Consider the following 17,537-nt stretch of genomic DNA (forward strand, 5'->3'; position numbering starts at 1 on the left):
TTTTTCCTGGAGAAGGAGGTGAAACTCTGCCAGAAGCAGGAAGAGCTGTGTTATCTTCCAGTAAAAACTAGACAAACTTCTCCTAAGACTACCCGGGGCCTTTGAGGACTGGCCTGAGCCACAGCACCTCTTGGGGCTTGCCACTTTGACAAGCCTCCCTTGTTCAGTACTCGTGCCCCTCTCTCCCAGAAGGAGCTGGCTCTTGCAGTTCCCACTCCACCCTGTCGGCTTGCTCCTGCCCCTCCAGCACCCCCCATCTGGGCCAGGACAGCTGTCTGTGGGGCCATGAGGCTGACCAACAAGACTGTAAAGTTTTCTGTAGTGCTCTGCAGAGTCACTGTGATGCGGCTGCAGTATGTGTCCCTTGACACACATGGACACAGCCTCTGAAGGGTGTGATTCAGCAGCACTGCGGGATCTCCATGGCTGGAGAGGACCAGGCAAGGGACTTCACAGCTGGGGAAAGGCATGTATAGGAGGGCTGTAGGCCAAAAACAAATGCATCAGGCTGAAAACAACCATAGGGAGGGGAGGTTTGACAGTTTTTGGCCCTACATACAGTTGTTCTGGCATAACCAAGGGGAAGAGAGGCAGCATGGGGGTGGGAACGAGCAGTGCTGGGACAAGTGTGACTAGTCAACAGCCAGGGCACCCCAAGGTGTACTACATAAGCTGTGATTGCACGAGGAAGTGTCTTCAGCATCAGGGTCTCCTCCTGTCCCCAACTCTGCTCCAAGGCTAATTCCTTCCCTGTACTGAATAACATGCCTTCACCGTGCCCCCAGTTACACTGGGGGACTGACCTAATTTTAGATATATATATATTTTCTTGCCTGGTTGTTTTCTAGCTAGTGCTGATCCTTGCTCAAACCATTGTGCTGGTGCAGCTGAGGGTGCAGTGTGCTGGGGCCCAGGGTGGGAAAGAATCTGAGGGAACAGGGAGGCAAAATGCCATAAGATTTGATGTAGCAAAAACACAGTGAGACACAGGGTTCTCCTGTGCTATCACAATTCCCACTAAAAGGCTGGGTTTTCTAAATGTTGTGTTAACAGTTCATCTTTGTTATTGGGTCTGATATGCACTTCTGCTTAATCAGCACCTGAGCTCTCTGTTACTCTGTGACTCTTCCCAGTGTGAAATCCTAGCTAGGAGAAGCTTGTAAGGTCTGAGAGCAATAATTCGGGCTGGAATCCTATAAAAATTTCCATACCACGTGACTCAATGCCTGTCCAGAACAGTGGTGTAGTGTGGTTGGCAAGAGCCTGGGAGCAAGTAAAGAAACACCTGACTAGAGACACCAAGCCATGGGTGTCTTCCTCCATTGTTATAGCTTGGCAACTGAGGCCATCTGGGACAGTCCCCAGCACGGCTGGGACGTATTGCCATGTCTACTGAGGGCAAGAGCACTCAGTGTGCAGGGCTCTACTCAGTGGTTTCATTACACTGGGGCAGGCTCTTAACATTATTAACTCTGCAATATTGTCTGAAAATCAGACTTCATTTTGATTTTTCATTTTGTTTGCTCTGTGTTTTTCTTAGGAAGCTGATACCTGCAGGCTTCACTGTCTTTTTTTCCTTTATTTTGGGCAGGTGCTATCATATCTGGCATCTGTGGGCTCCTGAAAGGAAAATTTTAAATTTCAGCAAAACTGTGGTTGCATTTTCTTTTATTGCAGGAAGGCATTCTTATTAATATTAGGAGTTAAAAGCTTTCTAAAAATTTTTCTCTTTAAACAAACAGTAAAAAAATCTACTTATTAACCTAAAATATTTGTTAGCATACTTATTTACGTATACTTACATCACTCAGTTCATCAGATACTATAGCTTTTAAACAGCTAGTTGGTTTTGTTCCATTTTGTCATCTGCCAAATAATTTGACAAATTTGCCAAAAACTGCTTGACATTTTAGATCAAAAGAGTTAGTTTTCATCATTCTTTGCTGCCAGACAGGTCATGTATCTTTTCAGGCTTGAAGAATTTCTATCAGCTATTTAAATGCGAGGCTGCAGAGACAAAGCCAGACTCAGGCTGCAGCGAGCTGAACTGGGGTGATTCAGGACCAAACTAGCTGCAGCACATAATTAAACAGTAGCTGTGCTCCACTCCGGAGACTTTATAGCTTGCAGTGTAAACTGCCTTCTTTACCAATGAAAAGGGGCATATATGTGCTTATCAGAGACAGTGTGTGAACAAGGATGGTGGCAAGAAAATTGCTATCAAATCACCCCTAAAAAGCTTTTTCTCCCACTACTTAGGCAGTGAACGTGACTGAAGATGGCTGCTGGCAGTTCCCCACTGCCGAGGGAAGAGGATGAGCCCCAGTTTCCCAGCTCTTGCTGGAGGGAGGAAAAGAAAGGGCAGAGCTGGGCATGGGTCTCTCCTTGGCACTACTGGCAACTGCCTTTGCTTTTACTCTCTGCAGCTGGGCTCGAAGCCAAAGGAATTATATACAGCCCTGGCTGTACTCTGAAAGATGGTGGAGGTAGAGTAACCTCTCCCAAGGCTTCTTGCACCTCTCTTGGATGCAGTCGTCAGCAGCGAGTTTCTTTTCACTTCGTAGTAATCTGCAAAGACCCAAGATCCTGTCCCCAGCAGCCTTAAAACAGGAAAGAAGGGATACTTTTAGCTCAATTTCAGGGCAGTAGAGGAAATCTGGCACAGGACAGCCATAGGGTTGTGTTGGCCCTCAGACAAGGAGGTGGTAGACCCCCCACCTGCAGCAGCTGAGCAGCATGAGATGATAAAGCCTTTGAGTTTGATTCACTGCAGGTTTGTGGGTTAGTAGCTAAGCAGGGGCTGATTAGGCAACATGGACTTTGCTGGGAAGTTTTAAGTTGCTGTGTCAGTGACCTTAGAGTGATTTTTGTACAAGGCCATGTTGAATTTGATGCAAAAAGGAATATCCTGAAAAATCTACTGACAACAAGAGTTACTTTTGCTATTTTGGGGGGAAGTATGGGGAATCTGCCCTGCTTCAAAGGAATAAGCTATTGGGAAGAGGCAGTGCTGTTGCGAGACTCCTCAGGGCAGTTTGATGGTGAACATCCCATGAGGAAGATGTGCTCAGGTACATGCTTGCACTGATGAAGGCAACACTGCAGCGTGTTCCGCTGTGGACACATGATAAAGAAACAGAGGGAAGGGAATTGCCTGGAGCTGCCATAACTTTGCTTACACTGGTTAAAAATCAGAAACGTGGAGAGCAACTGTATTTGGGGTCTCATGGCAGGGTCTGGAAAATACCGTCTTACCATAGGAGGAGAATACCTCTTACCATACTCTTTCGAATTGCTACACAGATGCCTTTGCCTTTTTGTGTGTGTGGCAGTGGAGAGCGTGTGTGAAAGGGAATATATGTGTGTTTGTGCACCTGCCTGGGTATACAAAGCATTTTTCTGCAGGACCTGTTTATCCATGACTGTTCATGTATTTTTTTATTGGTATCTAATTCTGAAATGAAGTAATGCTTTTACTGTCTATAAACCACACAGACAGCTTTCCCAAGACTGCTCTGTGCAGGTAGCCCAATGTGTCTGTGGGGTGGCGTGTGGAAAGGAAACTGCAGCTGTTTCTGTTTTTTTGAAGGTGTTTCTGGCTCTAGTAGTTTTGCTGACAGAAAGGCCTGTTTCACTTTATTTCTTGTGTATCTCATCACTCATCAGTGTTGTTTCCTCTTGTAGTTTGTGGGGCCTTTCCAGCTCTCCCTTCTTTTTCCTGCTTTGACTCCAGTGGACTCTGTGGGTCTAAACCCACTTCTGCCTGTGTGCATGCCCTTGAAAAAAAATTTCATGAGGATAAGGGTTGGTTTGTTATAGCAATATCCAGGGATTCCAAGCAAACTGAAGGACTCGTATTACATACATACAGCAAGGTGCAACTTTTGCCCTGAAGACCTGTTAACAGTAATTTCCATAGAGCCTGGTGCATTCTCTGAAATAGTCAGAAGGCGAATGATATAGTGTCTGGAGAGAGGAGCAGCAGAGTCAGATCACTGTGATGCTGTACGTCCTCCAACTGGGGTGAATGGGAAGGGAGTAAGGTGTGAGGACAGGAGGGGAGTAGCACCCACTGAGGGACGGCAGAGGTTCAAGGAGTTCGGTGGCTGCTGACTTACAATGTGGGACACTTGTAGTGGTGGGGAAAAGAGCTCAGCAGGGTCCAAGGCTCCACCGGGATGAATAGGGTTATAGGACTTGACTTGAGAGAACCGTCTGAGCCCCACTGTAACAAAAATTCACGAGAATGCTTGACTTTACACACATGAAGAATCCTTTTAAAACTAGTGGAAATACTCAGGTGCATAAGTCTCTGCTGGTTTAAGAGTTAGGAATTAATGCAGATTGTTTTTCATTTGTTCGTTTGAGACTTTTATTTATATATTTATATATATTTATACTTTTTTATATATATATATATATAAATCATGTGATGGGAGAGGGGAGAGAACATCCTAAAGAGGTTTTGTTATGTATGTGGATGTGTTTCAGCCTCTGTCATTAAAAGAATAAACTAAAAAGCAACAGCTAAATTTGAAAGCAAGAAAGGATTTTCTTGATAAATAACCTCAGACTGAGCATGTTTTAACAGAAATGCTACAAAGCACCATCTGTTGAAAACTGTGGTGCTTTATTTAATTTTATATGTTGGAAATTTATTTTTTATGCAAAGACAAACACAAAAAAGAGCAACTTTGTTGTTTTGCAGAGAGTTGGATTGAACGATGTCTCAATGAAAGTGAAAACAAACGTTATTCCAGTCACACCTCTCTGGGGAATGTTTCTAATGATGAAAGTAAGTAACTTCTCTTTAATTTAAAATACTCATGAACATATCCAAGTCCTAATTTCCTCCTATATAAGTTGTTACATCCTTGTGATATTTTGGTACTCTGTAGCTTGAAGAGTCAACTCACTGCCATATCCAATAGTTTTATAAATGTTTTTGCTGGAATATTTGTTATTTCCCATTATTTAAAAGGAAATAATACTATCAGTTAAAACAGCTAGCAGAATTTGGGTGTCACTGAATAAAAATTGGGTGACCTCTAAAGTGTGCTGTTAGTATTAGTTCATGAGTAAAAAACCATGTGTTTTGCTTCTCACCAGTGAACACTGTAATACAGGAAAAATCATGCTATTGTTCAATATTAGCATATTGAATCACATGTATAAAGTATTTGTTTGAAGAATTAAATAATTATTTTCAGATTAAAAAAAATCACATATTAACTATCTCCTGATGATGATTCCTTTTTAATCAATGAGAGGAAACAATTATAAATCCAATTGATTTAAAAATAGATATTTTTCCTCATCTCCTCCAGTTATAGTAGTTTTAGATCTAGATTTTGAACAAAAGCAGGTAATTAAAAGTATCCTAAAACAACATAAAAAACCCTAATAGTTTCGCTTTAAAATTTTAAGACAATTTTTAGTATACCATTTAGTTTTCACTGTTTATGCAATTTATATTCTACTTAATTTGACTAGAGCAAAATACTGCTCAGGTTAATTTCCCTCTCTATACTTCATTAGTTCATGTTACAACAAATTAATGCAGAATAAATTCTTTAATTCAAAAAGACTCACATTTTTATAATGTTCAAACCCAGAAATTTAAGAAGTGTGTTTTTAATTAAATCTTAATTACTAAATGTCCCTTGAAATTTTTAAAATTTTAGGAGCACTACTTTATTTTTATGTCACTGTAAAGTTACATGCCTTGCAACACAATATTTTAGTGGCTCACAGAATTTTCTACACTGGGGCCCTACTTTATTTGTCCGGGGTTTCTTCTGAGGGAGTATCTCTTCTGAGGGATAAAAAACTTGTTAGAAGCATGATGTTTGTTCACAACTCCCAAGCTGAGAACATTCAATAAGAATTCCCAAAGAAAGGTAATAAAACTTGGCAGGTTTGGGTTTTGGAGGTGTTCTTTTCTGTTTTTAAAAAATTAAGGAATCTGAATTGAGTTCCTCTCTAAAAATAAAATGGTAGTGATTTTACAAAAACAAAAAGCATACAAAAAACCTTAATTTGCATTTCATAAGAACCTGTGAGATTTATGAAATTCATTTCACTCTGTCTGATGATACCGAGACAGTGAGGGAAATCACCCTCAATGAATGAGAAGTGACTTCAAACTCTTAACAGAGGCAGAATTTAGGATTCAGTCATAGTGACTGTAGTGAGCTTTTCCTTAGACTCAACAGTTCAAGACTGTAAGGTCAAAGTCATTTTTCAGCACTGCCTGCTAATTAAAAAAAGAAAAAAAAAGAAAAAAAAGGAAAAACTTAATGTCATTATATAAGTCTCCTTCTGTCTTCTGTTCTAGACCTGTTACCCTAAGTAGGTTGTAGCAAAACTAGTGGCAGTTTGTTGTAGGAGACTATAGTTTAAGTGCAAAGATGGGAAAGCTTCCACACACAGGGACGGTAAGAAGTGAATCTGTGTAGTTTAGCAAAGATGACTAAGAGCAGGTGTTTCAGAGAACAGCATTGAGAAAAGAGGGTGGGTGCTTGTTCTGTTTTGTAGTACTGGAATTAAGGTGCAATTGATGATACTGAAAGGCAGCAAATTTAAAACTGAAAAAACAAATATGTAAGTGAATTGATTTTGTCTAGATTCCTATTTACAGTCAGGTCCTCCAGCTGCTTCCTTTTCATTGGTACCAGCATTTTTGCAGTGTGCACTAATTCACCTGAAAAATCATCCTTTTTCTTGGGTGGTGCAGGTGGAGAAGAGGAGGGAATAGGAAGCAAAAATAAAGCATTTGCCCAGCAGTAAGATCAATAACCTATGGGAACCAGCACAAAGTAGAAGTTTCACCAAAGAAAGCATTGTGCTACGTGGTCTTTTTCAGCCCTTGAGTTCTCTCTAACGTTTCTCTAACAGTGCCCACACCCCAACCAAGAAGTTTCCAAACCATCATGTTGCTCTTTGTCCAGTCTGTGTCATACATGTACAAGCAGTGGGAGGCAAAATGTTTTGAGAAAAGTTACGTAGCCTTATGCACAGTGGTCAAATTACAGTAATAAGTGGAGCTCTAGTTTTCATCTGCAGCCAAAATAAGGCATCATCCATCTTTCTCTTGACTTCTTGTCTTTTTGTCTCTAAATACCTTAGGTAGCTGTTGGCTGGACCCTACCAGGGAAAACTTTGTTTTGTTTTGTTTTGGCCTTGAATCCATTGAAGACTATGAGAATTTCCACTGTGATCTGCTAATGCCCTTACTGAGTACTGTGCTTGCTTTCATAACTATTTTTTCTGGATGTTTTTACAGTTCATAGGGTTTTAGAGCAAGAGCTATAGTTCTGCTGATCTCCTTTCCTATAGTTGGATTATGCTATAGAACTGCATCTCAGAAGGGAGAGGTCCTTTGCAATCTTTTTCCATTCTCATTCAGGCCTGTTGAACCCCTGCATTACAGTGTGAAAGAAGTAATGACTCGTAGCTGTGGATTTTCACTATCTCGCTGCTTCTTGGGGCTTTTCTTACCCTTTTGAAGCTTATTATGACCTCTCCCTGAAACACAGCATTTACATTCTAATATAAAACTTCTAGGTTATTTTTTATTTAATTTCCAGTTTTCTAAACATTTCTTTTTCTGCCACTTCTCTATTCTACATGTTAGTCAAAAGATTCACAGGGAAAGAGAATGGTATAATCCCATATCTAATAACTGAAAGAGAAAATATTTTCTTTGTTCTGTGCGTTCAACCAGATTCTGAAAAGTTGAAACAGGGGTATGGAAGAATACAGTTTAAGGATTATGATAGTTTCAACTTCAGTTTTTTATGGAGAGAGTCTTATGACATTATCTGACAAAGTGGAAAGGCAGCTGCTTGTACAATTTTTGTGTATTCAGAAATGTAAATGCGTAGAAAGTTCATGAGATGTAAAAGAAAAGACCCTACTTCTTGTACTTCACAAACAGTGTTCAGGGTCAGTGTTCAAGTTGGTTGAAATAGAAAATTTTCCATAGCAAAGAATTTCCATAATAAAGAATTTCCCCAAAATAGATTTTTTGAGGGGAAAATCATAGTTTTGACTTAAAGTGAATTTCCATTAAAAGGGTTTTTCTTAATCATCATTAAATCTAAGGGGTTTTTTTAGTTTTTCATTTGAACAAAAAGTCTAATTTTTCCACTGAAATTTTTGAAATCGCCCCTTCCACCAACACTACTTGATTTTTGTTGAAATTTTCTTTGGAAAAAATCCTTTCTTTTCCAGTCATACCTACTGAATTAGAATTATGCTCCCGTGTTTCTCAGAGGCTTTAGAAAAACCCCACTCCTTTTAAAGCATGGAATACATGCTAAGGAGCCTGAATCCTATTTATGGCTACATGGAAGTAAGAGGCAAGGTAGCTTCTTCTTACCACTTAATTCATTTTAGCAAAGGGCAGATCCCTTTTGAGAACAGTCAGAACCTGGACTGCAGGAACAAGAGGGTAAGAGGCCGTTCATCTGAAGCTGTGGAGCTATCTGAACCAAATGCAGGATTTTGCCCAGAAAAAACCTCTGATACCACATACTGTAAGCTCCTCAGAGGTCCTGCTAGACACACACAGGCAGGACTGGAAAGTAAAGGGCTGCTCTAATATTTCCACAGTGGAAATCAGAGCTTTGTCTGCACTTAGTTTATGGCAGAGATCAGCTTCAACATTTTAAAAAAGTGTCCACTAATGCTGGGTATTCACATTGATGGTGTTCAACTTGCTGCGTTTAAGGCATGCTGCTCGGAGGTGCTGAGCACAGCTCCCATTGATTTGTCTCCACGTCTTGCTCTGAGAAGCAAGAAATCCCTGAAGGTGGACCTAAACCCCAAGACAGAAGAAATTGGAGGATATTACTGAAAGTTCAGGATGAGCCACAATACACATGCAAGATACAGGCCAAGCTTTTCTCTGGCAGCTTTGAAACAAAGTTTTGCAAGAAAAAAAAGTGCTAGCAAAGAAACTTCCATGAAAGCTGGGAAGGAAAAAGGTTCTCTGGTATCTCTGGGAGGGGAGCAATGCTGTTTTTTTGTTTTGTTTTGTTTTTTCCTATGCAGTCAGAGGATCCCGGTTTCGAATCTTTTTTCTTCCCTTTAGTTCTTCTTTCCTACCTCAGGGAAATAGGTGGGAGAAGCCATCTTTCTTCTCTGAGGTGTATAAAAGAGAAAACTTCAAGGCCTGGTGCTTACTGCTCATGTGACAAGGGACATGATTTTCAGTGATCGAAGTGAAATGTCTCTCTCTCCCACGTATCTTATTCTTTGATAATGTTAAGATGGAGAGGCCTCTTCCATGCTGTCTGAGAGTTTTACTTGTAGTTATATAAGCTATGACATGATTTCAGCTTGGGATGAGCACCAGTTTTTCTACCAGACCAGGCAGCTTGAGACACCTTTACTTGGAAAGTCAGTAGGAGGACTACTGCATATGTAACTGCTGGTGGAGTGAAGTTATTAGATCTGCTCCTCGCAAACAGGTTTCTCTGTGAAGTGCTGTGCAGCTGCCGTATGTGTGAATTCCTGCAGCTATGCACGAGGAGTGGGATTTTCCTCATGGCTTCAAGTCCTTTTGCATTTGATGGTGAAGTATCATGAGCTCTGTTCTTTGACAGTGCCTTGAAACAAGACTTCTTTTCAGTGTCTTTATTCGCTTTCTTCACAAGATAGATGGGAATTTTAAAGTATTGAATTTTAAAAAGTACTGGTTCGTTTTAATCTACAGTGTTGTATTTAGGGGGGGACTGATCAAATGACAGGCCAAATAGTATTCCTTGTTTCTTTCTTGCTGTGGAAACAGATCTGGGTTCGGTCCTGAGGCAAGAGTTGCACAAAACATTCCCTGCTCAATGGGGAGGCCATCAAGTACCCTGCTAGCAACTAAATATGAGGAACAGGGATATTTGTTATTTTCTGCAATTCAGTTATCTGATGAGATTATATGGTTAAACTCTACAAAGTAGAATAAAATGCTTGTATATATAATAGTAAAAGTTATTATTTCTAGGTCTCTGCTCCTCAACTAGGTTCAATTCTTTCTATCCATTTAATAAAAAAAAGAAGTGAAGCTTCTTCTGAAATCAAATATTTTAGCCAAAAACTGGTGAAAATGAGAAACATTTTGGCCGACAGCTGATCCAGTGACAGAAAACAGAAAAGTTCTGTTTTTTAACACAAAGACTTCATTCTGGGGGAGACAAGCACTAACGCTTGGGAAAACTTCAGTTTTGTTGAAAATCCAGTTGTTCCCTGGGTAAATACTTTGATGGAAAATGATGTCCAAAGAACGTATCAGAACAAGTTCCAAGTTCATCATTCTCCTCCTTGGTTTAAAAGGACAATGAGAGGGGGATGCTGGAGGGTCTTAAAGAAGGATCCCCAGGAAGCGGAGGTAGCTGAGGAGGAGTTTCAAACCGCAGGTTACGATCTTGCTGTTAATGGATGCATTGTTAAAACAGATCCTTCTCTGGGAGGCGCTGAGCTGGGGTAGCTTGTGCTGTGTCTGAGGGCAGGTTAGATAAAGCACCTGCGCACAGGTCTTGAAGTGAATAAGCAGCAGCTGGGGGAGAGCTGGATGGGGTGTAGACACTCAATATTGTGTAATCTAGATATCGGTTCCATGTCTGTTAGAGTCACAGTGTGATAGAATTAAATCCAGTTAGCGTAGATGAAAGCCATCTAAAAATAGACCTTTCCATGCTATCCTGCCAAATCTGAAAGAGAACCAGAAGTTTTATTTTGAGGGGGACTAGTGCCTCCTGCTTTCACAGGCAGAGGGACAGTTTAGGACTTCAGATTTTTAGTTTATTAAGATCGGTGGCTTTCAACCTTTTAAATTTGTCGCCCTCTAAAATCTCCCCATGAGGTGGAGACTGCCCTATTGTGAATTTAGCCAGAAGCTAAGAGGGTGGCGGGGCCTGGGGTCACCCGTGGGCACCCGCGTGCTGCCCATACCGCGATGGCACAGGCCGCCGTTGCGTGCCTTGCGGTGGCCTCCCCCTGCCCGTAATGCCAAGGGCCTGGAAATGGCGTGGCCTGTAACAGGGCCAGGGCCGCGGACGGCACCTGGCAGCCTCCCGCCATCGCAGGCGCGAGGCCCGCTTGCAGGGCTGCCATCCCTAGCGCCGTTTTTGTTACTAAAAGGCGGGGGGAGCTCCCCCAGCCGGCACTTTGCCCCCTTAAACGCTTTCCTGAGGTGAAGCATTTCTAAGTAACCTCCTTTCTCCTTCGCTCTGACCCCGGGGAGCAGCCGGGGAGGCCTGGCGGGTCCGCAGGGCGAAACCACCGGTGCTCCGAGAGGGGCCGGGCTGCAACGGTTTTATTTTCCCCCTCCCCGTGGCTTCAAAGCGCTGCTGCGGCGGCGGGGAAAGCACCGGGCCAGCCAGGCGGCCTCGGCGGTTTGTCGGCAGCCGGGGCCCCGGTGCCTGCCGGGGGTTTGTTGCCTACCGGGGCCTGTCTGTTTAGGAGCAACAAACGAAAAACACGCTTTAAAAGCAGTTTGAGATGTGTATGTTGGGCCTGTAGGCTGAATAAAAGCCGGGCGGCCTGAAAGGCCGGGAAGGAGCGTGCAGCGCGGTCATTAGCGGCGCCATTGTCATGCAGATGTGGAAGGGGGCGGCCCGAGGTGGCTGCCCGTAACCGTAAATCGGGGTTTTCCCCACCAAGCTGCCCCGCCTGCAGTGTTTTCCAGAGTGGTTGGTTTCTCGTGATTTTTATTATATATATATATATTTTTTTTATTTTTTTGGCTGTGCTGCTGCACAAAAGACCTCCCAAAGGGGCCTGATATTCGGAGGCCCTGCTCAGGCTCCCTTACGGCCCGGCGTCCCAAAGGCTCGCTTAAGCGGCTTCTGAAAGTTGCCCACCTAAAGAAACGAAGCTTTGCGATGTGCTTCATGGACACAGTGGTTCAGCTCGGTGTTTAGCTACACCAAAGCCCTCTGCGCTTAGCGCTTTCATCGGGGACAAAGTTGTAAAAATACCAAACTATGTTCGATACCCAGAGAATACCCTTCTGGAGAGGCTGTTTGTGCTTCAGACTCTCAGCTTTCCCTTACAACTATGTGTTTTATGCTTTGCAAACCACAGTTTAATAGGACTTATACTATGTGTTCTTTTCAGTCTTTCAAAAGAATTAATGTGAACCAGGAAAAATCCAATATTTTAAAACAGTTTTATTTTCATCCTTTTTCTCTTTATTAATCTTTAATTAAGCCTTTTAGAAAGTAAGCAGATCAAAGAGTTACCTTGGAGACAGTTAATCTGGAGTACAATCAGAAAACTTATCTGAAAAGAAATAGCATGTGTTATAGAATGCTTTTAATTTCAATTTTTCGTTTTCAGCATTAACCTTGTAAATTTACAAACGTCTAGCATATAGCATACACTAGGATCACAACAGTGAATGAACCCATTAGATTAAATGCCTCATCTAAGACAAAACTTGGATAAAGCAGCTGTTTCCTTGAAGCGGGTGATAGTCGTTTTATGTTCTGATATGCTACTAGAGGTCCAAGATTCACTGTCTTTCATATAAACTTTTGCTTTCCAATGTTATTGTTCCTATGCATCACTCTGCTCCTGCTATATGTGATGTTTGCAAGCTTTATTGTCTTAAGCAGCATTTATGGATGTTAGCTTAGGGAACATCATTATATTCGTTTCCAGAATTTAGCCATTATTTGGGGAAAACACTGAAGCTTGAACATTTTGGGACAGAAAATTCCTTACCAGTACACAAATGCTTGAGCAATTCCCACTTAAATTACACAGTTATTTTTTTTCTTAACAGATGAGGAAAAAGAAAATAATAGAGCATCAAAACCACACTCAACTCCAGCTACTCTGCAATGGTAAGATGCCTTTTTAAAAAAATCATAAAAATCTGTTAGTGCTTTTTCTTATCCTTTTTTTTTTTCCCCCAACTGAAGTGCATAGAGGTTTAAGACATCTTAGAGCTTTAAAGATACTTTCACTATGCATGTTTAGTCTGCTCATTAGCATCCTTTATAACAGTGCTCCAAAATTGCCGTGCTCCTACAGGATTTCTTTGAACATCGGAAAGCTCTGATACAGTTTAGAAGGTCTACTGGGCAGACTTGTCACCTTTTCACTTGGTGATTTGTGGTTTGTCATTACTGTCATGTTTAGTACAAAAAGAATGAATATTTTCAAGACTCAAGATTGTTTCAGTGTGTGATGGAGCCCACCTTTACAGACTGTTTTACTGAAATGAGATCCCTGTAATTTAGGGTAGACGAGGACAGAAGAAGTGACTTTACGGTCTGATTTATTTGTCAAAATCTTCTTGGAAATTTAGTGAAGAAAAAAGTGGATTTAGGAAGAGTAAGAGAGACAGAGGGAGAAAGAGAAAGTGGGGAGAGGAAAGTTTGTGAGTAAACTAGTCCACTGTGCCATGAAATGTGAACAAGCGCTGTTCCACCCACTGTGATTTACAGCAGTGTTTTTGGCTGCAAGTTCTGTGATGTTCCACACATTTCTGACATCTCTCTCCATAGGTCTTCTCCTAGGCTTTTGTTGATTTTTTTTTTTTTTTTAACTTAGTTTAAATGTTTAATCTTGGTTTTAGCTTTCTTTATACTGAAAGTTGTTGAGCACCTTTCAGGAGGTTCCCTGTATCTGGCAGATTAGAGCTGTGTTATGGAGAAGTTCATCAGGCCTCAGAGCAGACTATTTTGAAAAGCCATACTCTTTAGCTTCTTTTGTTTTTTAAAGAAAGGCTTTTAGTCCACCTGTAAGTATTTCTTATAGTTTGCTGGGTGAAAAAATGAATTATTGGCAAATAGTGTTTTGTTAGCGAACTGTTAGCAAAATGATTTTTTTCTGCTTGTGTCAGCCTCTTGGGAGATTTAACTGAATAAAAAGCAAAGAATAATTCAGTGAATTTTCCTCTTTTTCTGCCTGTGAAGTATGCATAAAGAGATTCAGATTATTTCATTTATCTTTGCTCTTGAAGGTTGATTAATTAAATTTTAGATTAAAAAAAACCCCAAACCTGTGGGTTGATTCAGAATAAGTTGCTGAAAGTACTCAGTGTTCTGCCTTGCTAAACTCGCAGACTTCCAGTGCAAATACTGAGACATGCAAATATAAATTAAGGCACTTAATTCTGAACCATTGCTTCTTTGTACCTATTTGCACCACAGAAATGCTGTTTTGCAGAAGTTCAAGAAATTTGAATAGAGAAGGGGAGCGACTACAGACAGAGAAATTCATTGAAATAATAGTGAAATGTCATGGATGTATTTTAATATTTTCCATTATTCACCCAAACAACTTCAATACCATTCAGACAGGATGATAATAAAGGACAATCTAGCTAAAATAAAATAGTAGGCAGGGCTTGCCAGTCCCAAATTCAGAATAATGTTTGTTTTGCAGTAGAGTCAGTTAAGAGTCTTTTCCAACAGAGCAAATAATGTAGTAGCCGAGAAGTCAGAATTAATTAGAACATGCCAACGTTACTGTTCCCGACAGAAAACATGCAAATACTGTAAACAGTCTTCTGCCAACTACTTTCAAGCTTCCGCATTCATAAAGGTTAGTAAATCCCTAAACTCCCAAGATATTGAGCCCTGCTAGAATGCAGTGTGCATGATGCTACTCTTTCAGCGGTGTTTGCAATAGAATCCTGGAATTTTGAAATAACATTGCTCGTATCATCTCCCTTTCCCTCTTGCTAGTGTACTATCTTACTGCCTGTCGGTGGTGTTATGTTTCTTACACATTTAGGTAGGTCAGACATTCAACCTTTTGAGTTTGTTGGAGCATCTGCAATTCCCCCTGCTCAATTTTCCACCCCAAAATATGTGAGGAAACAGAAAGGAATGAAGGTTTTTAAGTTTCATTTCTTTACCTGGTGTCAAACTGAATTATGTGATTGGTTTGTTTATCAATATGCCCATAGGTAAAAGTAAAAGTTTCCTGGCTTGGTACAGTTTTCCAGTGGTTTCTATATGATTTTCTGCCTTGGTTCTGCAGCTTTATATTGGTATTGCCTGGAGAAACTGTGCCACTGGGTTTGATATACTAAATAAAACTAGAAGCTAAAATGTGGTCAAGGTCCAAAAAAGTTCTAAGCTTGCTTGGTTTGAAGATGTCGAGTTTCCTCAGCTCTGGAAAACAAGGCACGTTAGCATCAGGTTATTTGTACTGCGGTGGCACCTAGCAACCCATGGGTTGGTAAACTATTGTAGTCAGTGCTGTGCAAATGCTGCCCTGACTGATTCCTGGTGTTTAGCTTCACATATTTGTGTTTTGTCTGCTCAGGCCTGAAACTCTGATTTTGCACAGTCGAGAAAGATAGAAGGCTAAATTTAATTGAATATGCCTTGGGTAAGCATGTGTCCTTCCCTCCGATAGGAATCTCTGGGCCAGATTCAAGAGAGACAGAAATGGTGGGGTAAATTATTCACCAGATTTCAGGGATAAAACAGTATTTGCTGTGAGAAGCTACTATCATTTATAGTTAATGAAGGCAAGGGAGTGTTGGGGGACAGAAACAGAGGAGGAGCAAGGAAAAAGAAGAGGATGAAAGTAGCAGGGAAAGAGAGGCAAGGCGCAAGGGAAATAGGTGTTTTTTGTCACATGGTTCATATTGCCGTCATTATTATTTATTTCTTGTCTGGCATCCCTCTGAAAACAGTGAGGAGCATCTATCCCACAGGTGTGTCTCCTTAGTGCTTCCTGGGGGCAGAACACCTCTCTAGAGCCAATATACAGTCTACACTATAAATGAGAAGGTATAAATAGCCAAAGACACCAAGGCATTTCTGGATGACTCTTAGCCTGGCTAAATATTCTTTTCCTGGAAGCAGGAATGATGTTTTTCTTTGTTTTGCTTTGTTTATTGGTGACACAAAAGGAAGGCCTGGTAAATGTAGCTTTACTGCCAGAGCCTGTCACTGGGACTGGGGGAACTACACCAGCCTGGATTTAACCATTAAAGCATTAATCTACAGATACTTACTATCCTGTGTTTATCCATGCTCCTGCATTCGTTATTGTCTGTAAAACTACAGTGCTTGCTAGCAGTTTGCTCAAAAATGTTCATGATTATTTCATGGGTGAAACAGGTGACTATATTGTGTGACATTTTATTTTATCTCAAATTGGCACGCCAATTGGCACGCGTGTGTGTGCATACCTGCCTCTCTAAGCAGTGACTTATTCAAAGCACAGACAGCCTAACTCCATGCAGTTCAGTGGCTTACGGTATAGGTGCGCCAAACAATAACAGTATTGTGAGGGTAACGTCAACAAAACAATTTTATTTTCTGTGATATCCATAAAAAAGGAATAAAAGAGGAAGGCAAATCATTGCTAGGGAATGCATTCTCCCCAGGTTACTAATTTCACAGAAATTGTTCTGATATATCAAAATTAATCTGCTCTAGAATCCTTTATAAAATTAGCAATATTAACATTGCAGTGTTCTGTTCCCTTCATATCTAGAAATAAATCTGTAACAATTAACACTGCAGACAATACTCTGCTATAGAATAAATTCATTTAATCTAGAAGTGTATAAGGATAAAGAGGAAAACAGTAATAGGGACAGATAAAATTGCCTTTCCTGAAAAAGGATTAGGGGTTTTATTGCTATACTGTAGCAGTACAAAAAGTCTCATTATGAACTACTGGATTTCACATGGCTTTATTAGGACATTTAAAATGTGTTTTATATATATATATATTATTTCTGATAATGATTTGTTAGGTAGAAGATTGAGTTCATTATCTTTCTACAATACTGTAGAATGAAGCTGAATTCAAAATATGATAAAGTTGTTAAATAAAAGACAGGAAAATAAAAGAAGTGGAGCAAGATGGGTTTTTTGATCATTAAAAAAAAGTTCAGGTATAATGGAGCATTGTTCAGTGTCAGACTAATGACTCTCTGTGAAAGAGAGGAGAAAAAGAGAAAAATTCATCAGATATGAACAGAAATAATTAACTGCTTTTCCTTCTGTCCTGTCTTGGTCGCGGAAGCTGACATTCCAATTAGCAGCTATAGTATACAAACGAACTCTCCAGGTTTTGAAAGGAGGTTTTGTTAAAGCGCTATGAATTTGAGGAAAGATGCCGTGATGATATTTCTGTAGAAACCAAGGAAGAATAGATGTTGCCCATACAAACCGATCCCATTCATCTAGCCAGATATCTTATTAAAATAGTTTGCAGTCACAAATGATCATGATAACTGAACTAGAAGCAAGGTAGGTCCTAGAAAAGGCAATGGAAGAGCAAAACTAGATATTTGGTAAGGTTTGAACTTCTACTGCTATCAAATGATAGGGATTTGTTTACTTTAAAATTGGAGTTTTCTGAAAATATATTAATTTTGGCAATGTTTAAGAAGTTGCACCCACTTTCTGCTCCCAGCCAGCAAGGCACACAAGCGCATGGATAACTATAAGCACACAAGCAATAGCATGGATGGCAAGAAGATGTATGGTTTTAAAGTTAAGCATGTACATAAATACCTCTTGAATTTCTTTGGATCAGCAACTATAAAAATG

The 17,537-nt window shown here is 40.6% G+C and overlaps 1 protein-coding gene across 1 annotated transcript in view; it reads left to right on the plus strand.

Annotated features, from left to right (window-relative positions):
* RFX4 (regulatory factor X4) overlaps positions 1-17,537 on the plus strand; it is a 98,817-nt gene that overhangs the window by 15,668 nt on the left and 65,612 nt on the right. The window contains exons 2-3 of the mRNA XM_067295741.1: positions 4,709-4,795; positions 12,788-12,848. Of these exons, the coding sequence (XP_067151842.1) occupies positions 4,709-4,795; positions 12,788-12,848 (148 nt within the window). The remainder of the gene's footprint in view (positions 1-4,708; positions 4,796-12,787; positions 12,849-17,537) is intronic.

This window comes from Apteryx mantelli, chromosome 1 (assembly GCF_036417845.1).
Source record: "Apteryx mantelli isolate bAptMan1 chromosome 1, bAptMan1.hap1, whole genome shotgun sequence".
Taxonomy (NCBI): Eukaryota; Metazoa; Chordata; class Aves; order Apterygiformes; family Apterygidae; genus Apteryx; species Apteryx mantelli.